This window comes from Muntiacus reevesi, chromosome 20 (genome assembly GCF_963930625.1).
Source record: "Muntiacus reevesi chromosome 20, mMunRee1.1, whole genome shotgun sequence".
In the NCBI taxonomy this organism is placed as follows: domain Eukaryota; kingdom Metazoa; phylum Chordata; class Mammalia; order Artiodactyla; family Cervidae; genus Muntiacus; species Muntiacus reevesi.
In genome coordinates, this window is record NC_089268.1 from 30,852,899 (window position 1) to 30,869,064 (window position 16,166).

The 16,166-nt window shown below is 37.4% G+C and overlaps 1 protein-coding gene across 1 annotated transcript; it reads left to right on the forward strand.

Moving 5' to 3' along the window:
- Positions 1 to 295: 295 nt before the first annotated feature.
- Positions 296 to 4,920, forward strand: LOC136151222 (olfactory receptor 2W1-like). Its single transcript, XM_065912168.1, has 4 exons — positions 296 to 1,206; positions 2,305 to 2,347; positions 3,945 to 4,014; positions 4,814 to 4,920. The coding sequence occupies exons 1-4, from the start codon at positions 296 to 298 to the stop codon at positions 4,918 to 4,920; spliced, it is 1,131 nt and encodes a 376-aa protein (XP_065768240.1).
- The last annotated feature ends 11,246 nt before the right edge of the window (positions 4,921 to 16,166 follow it).

The following is a 16,166-nucleotide window of genomic DNA, read 5'->3' on the forward strand; positions in this document are numbered from 1 at the left end:
CACATTTTAACTGTTGGGGTACCAGGCTAGATCCTTCGTTAAGGAAATAAGATCCTGGGAGCCACATGGCATGGCAAAAATAAAAAATAAATCTACACTTGGTATAATTAAATATGTAGAGATTTGGGGAAATGAACACAGCAGATATGTTAAGAGGTGTTCCAAAATGGGAGAAAGCATGCAAATAAGTGACCTTTGGATATTCATGACAAACTTCAGAGGTTTCTAGTTCTACCTAAGGCTGACACTATTTTTTCTTACCATGGTATAGCCTCCTAGTTTTGCAAAAGGAGCAATGGGAACCAGCAATGGAAGTTCCAGAACAGACTTCATCCTTCTGGGCTTTTCTGATCGGCCCCAACTGGAACACATCATCTCTGTGGTTGCCTTCATCTTCTATATTATAACACTGGTAGGAAACACAACTATCATTCTTGTATCTTACCTAGACACCCAGCTCCATACGCCCATGTATTTCTTCTTATCCAATTTGTCTTTTTTGGACCTCTGTTACACAACTAGCATTATCCCCCAGATGCTGGTAAATCTATGGGGTCCAAAAAAGTCTATTACATATGGAGGGTGTGTGCTCCAATTCTTCTTTGCCCTTGACTTGGGAGCCACAGAATGCCTTCTCTTGGCTGTGATGGCTTACGACCGCTATGCTGCTGTCTGTCAACCTCTTCACTACACAGTAATAATGCACCCTGAGCTTTGCCGGAAGATGGTGTTGATTGCCTGGTTAGGTGGTCTTGGCAGTGCCTTAATTCTTTGCTCTTTGACTTTGAAGTTGCCAAGATGTGGGCACCGGGAGGTGGATAATTTTTTCTGTGAGATGCCAGCATTGATCAAGATGGCTTGTGTCTATTCAAAAGTAATTGAAGTTGTTGTCTTTGCTCTTGGAGTGGTATTTCTTCTGGTACCTCTGTCACTAATTCTCATCTCATATGGAGTTATCACTAAAGCTGTCATGAGGATCAAGTCAGCAGTAAGATGGCGAAAGATCCTTAATACATGTGGTTCCCATCTCACAGTAGTATCTCTGTTTTATGGAACAATCATTTATATGTACATGAAGCCACAAACTAGCACCTCACAAAATGAGGGGAAGTTCCTCACTCTCTTTTACACAATTGTCACACCCAGCCTTAATCCTCTGATATACACTTTAAGAAACAAAGATGTAAAGAGTGCAATAAAGAGAATATTGTGGATAAAAAAATGGCCAGCAAAGTCATGAATTAAATTGAAAAACCAGAGCGTAGAGAGTTAAAGAAATAATATTGACCTTTCCCAACAGAAGATCAATCAGTACATTTATTCAAAGAGCACTTCTTGGGTGTTTACCATGTACCAAGAATTGTACTAGGTACTGACTGTAAATAAATAGGAAGTAGAGATAAATGATAAGGAGACAGATAAATAAAGATACATAAATAAAATGTAATTCATACATTTAAAGGCTTCAAGATTAATCAGGGACTACAGATAAATAATATGAAATGTGGTAAGTATAGCAATGTACAAAAGATTGAGGAAATATTTTTTTTTCTGTTGAATTTTCTCTTTATTAGTTGCTAATTAGAGGCTAATTACTTCACAACATTGCAGTGGGTTTTGTCATACATTGACATGAATCAGCCATGGAGTTAAATGTATTCCCCATCCCGATCCCCCCTCCCACCTCCCTCTCCACCTGATTCCTCTGGGTCTTCCCAGGGCACCAGGCCCGAGCACTTGTCTCATGCATCCCACCTGGGCTGGTGATCTGTTTCACTATAGATAATATACAGGCTATTCTTTCGAAACATCCCACCCTCGCCTTCTCCCACAGAGTCCAAAAGTCTGTTCTGTACATCTGTGTCTCTTCTTCTGTTTTGCATATAGGGTTATCATTACCATCTTTCTAAATTCCATATATATGTGTTAGTATGCTGTAATGTTCTTTATCTTTCTGGCTTACTTCACTCTATAAAATGGGCTCCAGTTTCATCCATCTCATTAGAACTGATTCAAATGAATTCTTTTTAATGACTGAGTAATATTCCATGGTGTCTATGTACCACAGCTTCCTTATCCATTTGTCTGCTGATGGGCATCTAGCAAATGAAGCAACAAAGGATTAATCTCAAAAATATACAAGCAACTCCTGCAGCTCAATTCCAGAAAAACAAATGACCCAATCAAAAAATGGGCCAAAGAACTAAACAGACATTTCTCCAAAGAAGACATACAGATGGCTAACAAACACATGAAAACATGCTCAACATCACTCATTATCAGAGAAATGCAAATCAAAACCACAATGAGGTACCATTACACGCCAGTCAGGATGGCTGCTATCCAAAAGTCTATGAGCAATAAATGCTGGAGAGGGTGTGGAGAAAAGGGAACCCTCTTACAGTGTTGGAGGGAATGCAAACTAGTACAGCCACTATGGAGAACAGTGTGGAGATTTCTTAAAAAACTGGAAATAGAACTGCCATATGACCCAGCAATACCACTTCTGGGCATACACACTGAGGAAATATTATTAATAAGCATCTATTATAGATAAGATTGTACTGATTTTTTTTCCTCCCAGACATATCACTTATATTAGAAATAACACTATTTCATTCACCTGGTTTTGCCAGAGGAGACTTTGTGGTGAAGACTAACAGCTCACCAACACCCAGTCCACCTTCTGCCTCAAGTTTTAACAGAGCAGAGGGCTACTATGCTGGGGCTTCCCTGGTGGCTCAGTGGGAAAGAATCCGCCTGCCAATGCAGGAGACACAGGTTGGATCCCTGGGTCGGGAAGATCCTGTGGAGAAGGAAATGGCAACCCACTCCAGTATTCTTGCCTCAGAAATCCCATGGACAGAAAGTCTGGCGGGCTACAGTCCATGGGGTCAAAAAGAGTCAGACACAACTTAGCGAATAAACAACTATAAGTTGACCACTTATACTGAAGTCAATAAAAAAGGCTATTCCTTATTTAACACTATCTGCTTGCACTTTCACTTTATAATGTTCTTTCTTTTATTGAATTATAGTGGTCAGTTCAGTTCAGTCACTCAGTCATGTCCGACTCTGCCACCCCATGGACTGCTGCTCACCAGGCTTCCCTGTCCATCACCAACTCACAGTAGTAGATGGTAGTTAGGGGGAAGGTTTTGATGCTCTTACTTGACAAAACAAAAATTTAGTAATCATATGTTTAATCCCATTTTTACTTTATTTTACTGGTAAATACATTCAAAATCTGGGGGTCTCTGCTGGAGAATAAATTAAACATCTCTACAAGTTGATCATTTCAGAGACTAAGATCATCTCTGCAAATGAAAGTCTTCACATCTACAGTGCCACTGCTATGTCATTTCAAGTGCAAACAAATCCACCATCTGCCTGAAGTATCAAATATTTGGGAAAAACTGACATTAGGCTATTTCTCACCTGTACTTTCGGTTCTGTTAAACAAAAGCAAACCTTTGTTAGAAAAAACAATTCCTTTCTGAGAGAGAATATTAGCTATTTGACATTTTCAGAAACAGCAGATACTTCTTGAAGAAGACACTAATTATTATCATTAGTCTGCAGAAATATAGGTTTTTCTTTGGAGTTGAGGATTCAAGAGAATTTATAATTTTTTTAAGGTATAGTAGTATCATCAAAGGAAATAACATCAAAGAATAACATAACTTTAACGTATGTTTATCTACTATTTTAAGTGCACATTCACAGTAGCCACATGAAAATGATGGGTTTTAAGTTCTTGTGCTCCAACCAAAATATCAAAAGAAAAGTTTCCATCCTTGCTGTCCTGCTGGTAAGAAACATTTCATGAACTTAAATATGGCCCATTGCTTTTCTTTATTGTCATTATTTTGAAATTTATTCATCAGCCCCCAATTGCAATGTTAACAGAACGTTGTCTCCATTTTTCACTGTTTTTCCTCTAGAACGATCTCCAAACCCGAAATTCCAAAAATGAGTTTATATCCGTTCACATACCCGACCAGGAAAGGACTGGTAGCTAAGTTCACTACTGCCATTTCGGCTTACGGCCACAAGGTGGTGCTATGAAAAATGGTCCTTCGAGATACAAACACTGACATTCTAAGAGCTAAGAAGCCTTTGCCATACGATATTGTAAAGTAGAATAAAAATTAAAAAGTGCTAAGGAGGTCACAGCGGTTCTTACAAGGAAACTGACTCTCCCCTTTGCTTTTTCATAATAATTCTGTACCAGTGAGCCCGGCCTTCAGTCTCCCTTAGTGGCAGATTTTTGTTTCCAGATTTTCCAGTTTGAAATTCACCCATCTTCATCAGAGGACCTGCAGCCCATTAACTCTGGCCGAATTTGCTTGGGCATGAGGTTCTTGAGGCCCAGATCACTTTGCTGTCTTTTTCGTTCCGGATCCACATCTTCATAGGGTCAGACAATTTTTCCTTCATCAACCAATCCTCCAACCTACACCCAGCTCTCCAGACACACACACACACACACACACACACACACACACACTTTTATAATTAATTACACTCTTTCCCAAGAAGATGGCAAACTCTACCCACATCCTCTCGATATCCCCAGCATCTCTAATTCATAAATTTGCTGCAAGAATGTGGTGCAGCAGGCATTAGGATAAATACTGCAACATCACACAGTGAGAAACAAAGAACAAGACTTATTGGGGAAACACAGGAAACCAAGAGTCAGGAACAAGAGGCAAAGTACTCCCACCCTCTCATAATCTCAGGGAGAGGTGAGTCAGCACCAGGGTCAAGCTGTTCCAGTCCTGACACAACTGCTGTACCTTCTCAAAAGGTAAACTTGAATTCTACTTCTTAGTGAGACATCAAGACTACTTGGCTGCCGGGCAGTCTGGGTTTAGACACCAACTGTTTGAGGAAAACCAGCTGCTTGGCACCTGAAGACCATGAATACCTGGAAAGTTGGAGCCTATCCTGTTAGGGAGTGTAAGGCAGTGGTCCAATGGAAAACTGAGTTCAAGTGCACCCCTTCTCTCCAGGAAGAGGGGAAACCCCAGTTCCAGCTAGCTCCTTTCCTAGGCAACCTAGAGTGAGATCTCAGGTTCACTTTTGAGTAGTTCTATTCATTGCCACACAGAAGATTAAGAAAAGTATTTCATACAGTGTTAGTATAGTCTGTAGTTAAAGTTCTCAATAAATAGTAACTATTGCAATTAGTTTTATATGACTATTATTCCTTTTATATAAACCATTAAGAATCTCATATGGGAAGAGTATCAGAAGCAATTGACAGGGATGGACTTAGTCTTTTCTGACTTCATTAGCAAAAAGAAAAAAAAATCTAAAAGTACCTCAAACCTGAGTGAGGTTTAATTGGACTTAAACTATACACTAAACCAGATGGACTTAACATTTACAAAACATTCCATCCAAGAACAGCAGAACACCTATTCTTCTCAAACACCAATGAATATTCTCAAGGATAGATCATAAGAACTAATATTGTTAAAATACCCATACTACCACCCAAGGTAATCTACAGATTCAATACAATCCCTATCAAAATTCCAATGGCATTTTTCACAGAAATAGAAGAAACAATCCAACATTTGTGTGGAACCGTAATGAACCTAAATAGCCAAACCAATCTTGAAAGAACAAAGTAGGAGGCACAGCACTTCCTGATATTAAACTATACTACAAAGCCATACTAATCAAAACTGTATAGTGTTGGCATTAAAAACAGACACATAGGTCAATGGAACAAGAATAGAAAGCCTAGAAATAAACTCACACATATACAGATGATTAATTTACAATAAAGTGAGCCAAAACCATGCAATAACCAAAGGATAGTCTCTTCAATAAATGATGCTGGGACAACTGGATAGCCACATGCAAACAAATGAAACTAGACCTCTCACAATACTTAACACAAAGTATTACACCTCTCACAATCATTAACTCAAGGAGGATTGAAGACTGAAATTTCATGACCTGACCATAAAACTCCTAGAAGAAAACATAGTGGGAAATAAAAGGCTTTTTGGATATGACACCAAAAGTACAGTTTAAAAAAAATGCAAAGACAACCTATGAAATAGGAGAAAATCTTCACAAAATATATATCTACTAAGAGATTAATATATAAAATATATAAGGAACTCATACTCTCAATTGCAAAAAAACAATTATCCAATTTTAAAATGGACTGAGTACCTGAACAGATATTTTTCCAAAGAATATATACAAATGGCCAAAGGTACATGAAAAGATGCCCAACATCACTAGTCATTAGGAGAATGCAAATTAAAACCACAATGAAATATCGCCTCATACCTGTCAGAATGGCTATTATTAAAAAGCCAACACAAATAACATGTGATGGTAAGGATATAGAGAAAAGGGAACCCTTTGCACTACTAGTAGCAATGTAAACTGGTATAAACCATTATTTTTAAAAGTATAAGAGTTCCTCAAACATTCAGAATAGAAGTACCATATGACCCAGGAATCGCACTTCTGGGTATATATCCAAAGGAATGAAAACAGAACTCAAAATGATATCTGCACTCCCATTTTCACTGCAGTGTTATTCACAATAGCCGCAATATGGAAACAGCCTAAGTGCCAATTGACAGATGAATAGATAAAGAAGATGTGGTATATATGTAGAATACATAATGGAATATTACTCATCCATGAGAAAGAATGACATCCTGCCATTTGTGAGAATATGGATGGACCTTCAGTGAAATGTGCCAGAGAAAAACAAATACTTCATGGTATCACTTATATGTGGAATTAAAAAGAAAAACGAGTAGAAATTTTGTAAACAGGGGCTAGGGAATGGAGAAATAGAGAAAGATTTATAAACGGTTACAAGGGGAATTCTTTGCCAGTCCAGTGGTTAGGTTAGATGCTTTCACTGTCATAGACCTGAGCTCAATCCCTGGTTGAGGAAATAAGATCCCACAAGTCACATGGTGTGACTAAAAAGGAGGGGAGGGAAATGGTTACAAACTTCAACTATAAGATAAATAAGGTCTGAAGAGCTAATGTAAAAACCTGGCGACTGTAGTCGATAACATTATATTTTATAGTTGAAACTTAATAAGAGAATAGAACTTAAATGTTCTCACTCCCGCTGAAAGAATAAATATGTGAGGTGATGGTGTATTAATTAACTAGATGGGTGGGGAAGAGGGTGATATCCTTTCATAATGCATACACATATCAAATCACAATGTACACTTTAAATATCCTACAATTTTATACTTCAATAAAGGTGAAATCTGAAAAAGAAAGGCAAAGCAGGGTAACGGGAAACAATCATGGAAAGTGCTATTTAGAAAGGATGGTCAGGAAGTTCTGAGTGTGTGAATGTGAGCAGAGATCTGAATGAAGTAAGGGAGTTGGTCTTGCAAAAAAATATAGGAAAGAGAATTCCCAGGAATTGCAAAAGATATGTTTCACGTGCTTGCCAAAGAGCAAGAAAGTCAGTGTAAAGCAAGTGGTAGAACTGTAGGAGATTCTTTCTACAGGGACAGTGGGGGGAGCTAAAATGAGAGGCCTTATACTTCACATACTAGCTTCAGAATAAAGCTTATTCTGAAAGTGATCATTCAGAATGTAGGATGGTTCTATAACAGCTGTTCCCAACCTTTTTGGCACCAGGGATAGGTTTCATAGAAGACACCATTTTTCCACAGACTGGGGGGGTGGGGGAGGTGGCATGGGGGGGAAGAGTGCAATGATGCAAGTGCATTATATTTATTCTGAACTTTATTTCTATTATTATCACATCAGCTTCACCTCTGATCATCAGGCATTAGATCTTGGAGGTTGGGGACCCATTTCCTATAAAACAAATTGCCTCAACTCTTTATTTAAACAATGCTTTGAAAAAAAAGGTGAGTGATTTGTTCTGATTCCACATATCCAACAAAAATACCACATAAGCCATAAATGCAAGTCACATAAGTATTTTAAGTTTTCTTGCAGTCATTTTTAAAAAGGTTAAAATGAATAGCTGAGATTTTAAATAATTTAATTAATTGATATATCTAAAATATTATTTCACATGTTATCAATACAAAAATTAAGATATCTTACTTTTTTCTGTACAAAATCAAAACTGGTGCGCATTTTAATTGACAGCACATCTCAATCACATTTACAGCATTCAGCTCAGTAGTTACATGTGACTAGAGTCTACTATATTAGACAGCATTGTTGTTGTTGTTCAGTCACTAAGTCATGTCCAACTCTGTGACCCCATGGACTGTAGCCTACTAGGCTCCTCTATCCATGGGATTTCCCAGGAAAGAATACTGGAGTGGGTTGCCATTTCCACATAGTTCTAAATTAGACTAAAGAAACACAACTACTGCAATGTGTGTACCTTAATTGAATTCTGATCAATGGTGTGGGGAAAAACAGCTATAAGACTTTGGAGGATAATGGGGAATATTTGAATGTGGGCTGGATGTTAGATGTATTATTGAATCAGTAATTTTCTTGAGTATCATAATGGTATTGTGACTATGAAAAAGAATGCCATTATTGTCAGGAAAGCATTCTGAAAGTATCATGATATCTTCAACTCATTTCCAAATGGTTCAGAGAGAGGCAAAGTAAATATGACAAAAATGTTTTATAAAAGTGGGGAGTGATGGGAAGCCACTGGAAAATTTTGACAGCACCTGGTTTGTATGTTCAAATAATCTGATTGACTGCTCTGCAGTATGTCTAGCATCTATGTTGTAGGGAGACCAGTGTGACATGACCTAAATGGAGACAGTGAGAAATGTATTCAGGATATATTTCAAATATAGCATCAACATGATTTGCATGTCTTCTTGAGAAAAAAAAAGGAAGATGACTTTCAAGAGATAGGTATAAACATAGGTATTTATTTTTCCCATTCCACCATCTGCCTTGAAATGACCCCATGAATACAGAAATACCATGTGTGTGGTTTATGTAAACATATTGTTGGCATAGAGATGATAGCAGAGCATCTTTTCATTTAGCAGGATTAGAGTGAGGGTCAAGGGAAGATACGGACAATTAAGACCCCTTGCCTGAAGAATAGAACATGACACTCAGCCACAACTTAAAACAGGGAAACCAAAGGAGTCAGCAAAATCAAGAGGAAAGGAACAGTTATAGACACTGAAAGGCAACCCTGAAAAAGCATATGATGGAAACAAAGAATTCCTTCCATTCAAAAATTATCTTATTGTGCCCCCACCACTACCACATTTACCACATTAGGTGGCATTTAATCAGAAAGGCTGTTTTCCAAGGCAGGTATCACAAAACTTCCCACTGAGCATTTCTTGATCAACAGATGGTGTCTTGCTAATTTGCATAACAATTAATGTTCAAGTGGATTATCAGTGAAAAGTAGTATCAAACATACGTGGCCTGTCTAACATAAATAGAAACACTCCTCATTCTGGCATGAGAGGCATAAGAATCAAAAATGTATGGAACCAGAATTTTAGTGACAATGCCCAAGATTTGTTTCCTAAATGGACTTATATCCTGCCTTTTTTTTCTTTTTTTTTTGACCTGAAAGTAACCAAAATTCTGCCTCTGCTGTCACATCTTCAAATAAACCTTTTATGCAAGATAGTAGTGGAGCATCTGAAACAGCAGTGAGCTGGGACTTCATGAGCTTATAGAATATATGGCATAGCTGTCTTATTCTAGCAGGTAGAATATATGCCTACCTGCTAATGTCTGCTTAATAAACCTCTACATGAGTGGTACGATTTGGTCAGTGTCACTTTCATTACAACCTGGACAAAAGGTTGTAGGGAAAATGCTAACCCTGCAGTCACCTCAAGTTTTTCAGGGACTGATTATCTACCAAAATAACCTGAGAGCTGAAGGTGACCAGACTAGCTTTTATCAGGTCAGAACCCCTGTACAGCCCAATTCTCTCATTACACACTATTAATTCTTTTCTTAATTTATTATAACTTACTTCCTTGCACAGCCCATTTCCTTGTTACACACAATTAATTCTTTTCTTAATTTATTATACCTTTCTTTCTGCATCTATAAAAATGAGAATCTGAACTAAAGTGTTTAAGAACAAATATCAACAAGACTTTCTTGTCTGTTAACAGCTGAGAGATGTATGCATACACCCTCCAAAATAAGAAGAAACAAAACAATCATTATTTTAAAATAACATACCAATAATTCACTCCTTTTAAATACAACAAACTCATATAAAAATGATTACAAGTCCCTATAGTTTCAGCAAAGAGAGAATATACAAAATAAATATTTAAAATCTACAGCTCTCCCATCAAGTTAGCAATTAAATAAAATACATCAATAAAGATAAAATTAAGATATGTAGAAGATTTTTATGAAAAAGTTCTATTCATCTTTACCAAAGTGGGAGAACTTTAATAAATTGAGACATGCTGTATTCTTCAAAAAGAAAATTTTAAATATAAACTTTTTTTAAAAACTTAAATGCAGATATTTCAGACAACTTCCTATATTTTGTTTGGTTTATAATAAATTGATTTCAAGATTTATTTGGAAAAATGACAGTTTAGTAGATCAAGACATTTTCTATTTAAAAAAAGGTAATACATAAGGAACTGCTATGCCAGGCATTGAAATGTTATCAAGTAATAATTATTCAAACTATTGATTTGCAGATGATTGAAACAAAGTGGACAGTCCCAAAACAAACAGGTGGGCATTTCTAATTCTGGCAATAGGGTGATAGATCATTTTAGCTAATCAAATGATGGAACACAGCTCATTACTCAGCTTGTTAAGTGAACAGGGTGGTCAAGTAAGACATTTCCTGTAAATTGTGAGCTTTTTGTTGGTAAACACTATTCCTTCACAACATTGAGTCATCTATGTGAACAATAAAATTTTGTAATATGTTGTTCCCCCTTTTGGGCTTCCCTGGTGGCTCAGACAGTAAAGCGTCTGCCTGCAATGAGGAAGACCTGAGTTCGATCCCTGGGTCGGGAAGATCCCCTGGAGAAGGAAATGGCAACCCGCTCAAGTATTCTTGCCTGGAAAATTCCATGGACAGAGGAGCCTGCCAGGCTACAGACTATGGGATCGCAAAGAGTCAGACACGACTAAGCAAATTCACTCACTCACTCACTTTCTGGTTTCGTCATTACCTCTTTCTACAGATGTCAAAAAGTGAAGATAGTGGACATATCCAATGCCAGCTTAGGTGGTAACTTCGTTTTGCTGGGCTTTTCCAATCAACCCCAACTGGACCCCATTATCTCTGTGACCGTTTTGTTCTTCCATATCATGACTCTGCTAAACAACACAGCAATTATCCTGCTAACTTTTCTAGACAGCCAATTTCATACACCCATGTACTTCTTCAGTAACCTCACATTTTTAGATATCTGTTACACAACTAGTATTGTTCCCCAGATATTGATAAATCTGTGGGGGCCAAACAAATTGGTTATTTATTCAGGCTGTATCCTACAGTTCTTCTTTACCTTTGACTTCAGTGCAACAGAAAGCCTTTTATTGGTTGTCATGGCCTATGATTGCTATGCAGCAGTCTGCCAACACCTGGACCACTTCATTATCATGCACTCTCACTTCTGTAAGAAGATGGCAGCAGCATCATGGTTGACGGCATGTGTGATGCCCTGACTATGAGCTCTTTTGCCTTTTCACTGCTGCTATGTGGTCACATACTCGATAACTTCTTTTGTGAGATGCCTGCCTTTCTGAAGACAGCCTGTGCATACAACAAAGTAATGGATGTTACCATTTACACACTTGGAGTAATTTACCTTGTTTTGCCACTGTTTTTCCTTCTTGTCTCATATGGAATCATCACTCAAGCTGTGACTAAGATCAAGTCAGGCAGAGGGTGGAAGAAGGTGATAACACCTGTGGTGTCATCTGACTGTGGTCAGCCTCTTTTATGGCAGTGTCATCTACATGTACTTGCAACAAAGAAAGTTTCCATGCACAAAGCTGATAAATCTCTTACCCTCTTTTACACTGTTATCACCCCAAGTCTTAACCCACTAATATACACTCAGGAATACAGATGTCAACGGGGCATTAAAATGGCTTTTTACAAGAACCCAACATAGAAGCACCCCACATATAAAGCAAATGTAACAAATATGAAAGGGGAAAATAACAGTAACACAATAATAGTGGGAGACTTTAATACACCCACTCACACCTGTGGATAGATCAACCAAACAGAAAATTAGCAAGGAAACACAAACTTTAAATGATAAAATGAACCAGTTAGACCTAATGGATATCTATAGGACATTTCACTCCAAAGCAATAAATTTCACCTTTTTCTCAAGTGCACACAGAACATTCTCCAAGATAGAACACATCCTGGCCCATAAATCTAGCCTCGGTAAATTCAAAAAAATTGAAATCATGTCAAGCATCTTTTCTGATCACAATGCAGTAAGATTAGATGTCAGCTACAGGAAAGTAAAACTATTAAAAATACAAACATATGGAGGCTAAACAACATGCTTCTGAATGACCAACATATCACAGAAGAAATCAAAAAGGAAATCAAATATGCACAGAAACAAATGAAAATGAAAACATGACAACTCAGACCCATGAGATTCATTAAAAGCAGTGCTAAGAGGAAGGTTCATAGCAATACAAGCTTACCTCAAGAAACAAGAGAAACATCAAATAACTTAACTTTACACATAAAACAACTAGAAAAAGAAGAAATGAAGAACCCCAAAGTTAGTAGAAGGAAAGAAATCATAAAAATCAGAGTGGAAATAAGTGGGGGAAAAAAAAAAAACAAAGGAGACTACAGCAAAAATCAACAAAAGCTGATTCTTCGAGAAGATAAATAAAATAGACAAACCATTAGCCAGACTCATCAAGAAAATAAGGGAGAAGAATCAACAAAATTAGAAATGAAAATGGAGAAATCACAACAGACAACACAGATATACAAAGGATCATAAGAGACTACTATCAGCAACTATATGACAATAAAATGGACAACTTGGAAGAAATGAGCAAATTCTTAGAAAACTGAACCAGGAAGAAATAGAAAATCTTAACAGAACCCATCACAAGCATGGAAATCAAAACTGTAATCAAAAATCTTCCAACAAACAAAAAACCAGGACCAGATGGCTTCAAAGGTGAATTCTACCAAAAATTTAGAGAAGAGCTAACACCTATCCTACTCAAACTTTTCCAGAAAGTTGCAGAGGAAGGTAAACTCCCAAACTCATTCTATGAGGCCATCATCACCCCAAAAAACCAGACAAAGATGCCTCAAAAAAAGGAAAACCATAGGACAATATCACTGATGAACACAGATGCAAAAATCCGCAACAAAATTCTAGCAAACAGAATCCAACAACATATTAAAAAGATCATTCATCATGACCAAGTGAGCTTTATCCCAGGGATGCAAGGAGTCTTCAATATTCACAAATCAATCAATGTGATACACCACATTAACAAACTGAAAGATAAAAACCATATGATTATCCCAATAGATGCAGAAAAAGTCTTTGATAAAATTCAACACCCATCTGGAGAAGGCAATGGCAACCTATTCCAGTGCTCTTGCCTGGAGAATCCCATGGACAGAGGAGCCTGGTAGGCTGGAGTCCATGGGATTGCAAAGAGTCGGACATGACTGAGCAACTTCACTTTAACTTTTCACTTTCATGCATTGGAGAAAGAAATGAGAACCCACTCCAGTGTTCTTGCCTGGAGAATCCCGGGGACAGGGGAGCCTGGTGGGCTGCTGTCTATGGGGTTGCACGGAGTTGGACACAACTGAAGCAACTTAGCAGCAGCAGCAGCAGAAGCAGCAACAGCAACACCCACTTATGATTAGAAAAAAAAAAAAAAACTCTCCAGAAAGCAGGCATAAAAGGAACATACCTTAACATAATAAAAGGCATATATGACAAACCCACAGCAAACAGTATCCTCAATGGTGAAAAATTGACAGCATTTCCTATAAAGTCAGGAATAAGAAAAAGGTGCTCTCTCTCACAACTACTATTCAATATAGTTTTGGAAGTTTTAGCCACAGCAATCAGAGAAGAAAAAGAAATAAAAGGAATCCAGATTGGAAAAGAAGAAGTAAAACTATCACGTTGCAGATGACATGATCCTCTACACAGAAAACTCTAAAGACACCACCAGAAAATTACTAGAGCTAGTCAATGAATACAGTTAACTTGAAGGATATAAAATCAACACACACAATCCCTTACATTCCTACACCCTAACAATGAGAAAACAGAAAGAGAAATTAAGGAAACAATCCCATTCACCATTGCAATGAAAAGAATAAAATACTTATGAATAAATTTACCTAAAGAAACAAAATACCTATATATAGAAAACTATAAAACACTGATGAAAGAAATCAAAGATGACACAAATAGATGAAGAAATATACCATGTTCATAGGCCAGAAGAATCAATACAGCGAAAATGAGTATCCCACCCAAAGCGATCTATAGATTCAATGCAATTCCTATCAAGCTACCAACGGTATTTCTCACAGAACTAAAACAAATAATTTCACCATTTGTATGTAAACACAAAAAAAAACTTTGAATAACCAAAGCAATCTTGAGAAAGAAGAATGGAACTGGAGGAATCAACCTGTCTGATTTCAGACTATACTACAAAGCTATAGTCATCAAGACAGTATAGCACTAGCAAAAAGACAGAAATACAGATCAATGGAATAAAATAGAAAGCCCAGAGATGAATCCACACATCTATGGACACCTTATCTTTGACAAAGGAGGCAAAAATATACAATAGAGAAAAGACAATCTCTTTAACAAGTGGTGCTGGGAAAACTGGTCAAACACCTGTAAAAGAGAAACTAGAACACTTTTTAACACCATACACAAAAATAAACTCTAAATGAATTAAAGATTTAAATGTAAGACCAGAAATTATAATACTCCTAGAGGAAAACATAGGCAGAACACACTCTGACATAAATCACAGCAGGATCCTCTATGATCCACCTCCCAGAGTAATGGGAAAAAAGCAAAAATAAACAAATGGGACCTAATTAAACTTAAAAGTTTCCACACAATGAAGGAAACTATAAGGAAGGTGAAAAGACAGCCTTCAGAATGGGAGAAAATAATAGCAAATGAAGCAACTGACAAAGAATTAATCCCAAAAATATACAAGCTGCTCATGCAGCTCAATACCAGAAAAATAAATGTCCCAGTCAAAAAATGGGCCAAAGAACTAAACAGACATTTCTCCAAAGAAGACATACAGATGGCTAACAAACACATGAAAACATGCTCAACATCACTCATTATCAGAGAAATGCAAATCAAAACCACAATGACGTACCGTCTCATGCCAGTCAGAATGGCTGCTATCAAAAAGTCTACAAACAATAAATGCTGGAGAGGGTGTGGAGAAAAGCGAACCCTCTTACACTGTTGGTGGGAATACAAACTAGTACAGCCACTATGGAGAACAGTGTGGAGATTCCTTAAAAAACTGGAAACAGAACTGCCATATGACCCATCAATCCCACTCTGGGCAGACACACTGAGGAAATGAGAATTGAAAGAAACATGTGTACCCCAATGTTCATTGCACACTGTTTACAATAGCTAGGACATAGAAGCAACCTAGATGTCCATTGGCAGACGAATGGATAAGAAAGCTGTGGTACATATACACAATGGAATATTACTGAGCTAATTAAAAAGAACACATCTGAGTCAGTTCCAATGAGGTGGATGAAACTGGAGCCTATTATACAGAGTGAAGTAAGTAAAAAAGAAAAACACCAATATAGTATATTAATGCATATATATGGAATTTAGAAAGATTGTAACAACCACCCTATGTTGGAGACAGCAAAAGAGACAGAGATAAAGAACAGATTTTGGACTCTCTGGGAGAGGGCGAGGGTGGGATAATTTGAGAAAATAGCATTGAAACATGTATATTACCATATGTGAAATAGATGACCAGTCCAAGTTCAATGCATGAAACAGGCACTCTAAGCCGGTGCACTAGGACAACCCTGAGGGATGGAATGGGGAGGGAGGTGGGAGTGGCGTTAGGGAGAGGGGGGACACATGTACACCCATGGTTAATTCATGTCAATGTATGGCAAAAAAAAACCACAATAT

Bases quoted from the DNA above. Each gene is read 5' to 3' on its own strand.
- LOC136151222 (XM_065912168.1), top strand. From the start codon at position 296: ATGGGAACCAGCAATGGAAGTTCCAGAACAGACTTCATCCTTCTGGGC. The intron at 2,348-3,944 runs AAGTCTATGAGC...TTTTTCCTCTAG, and splicing joins TCAGGATGGCTGCTATCCAA to AACGATCTCCAAACCCGAAA. The intron at 4,015-4,813 runs GTAGCTAAGTTC...CCTTCTCAAAAG, and splicing joins ACCCGACCAGGAAAGGACTG to GTAAACTTGAATTCTACTTC.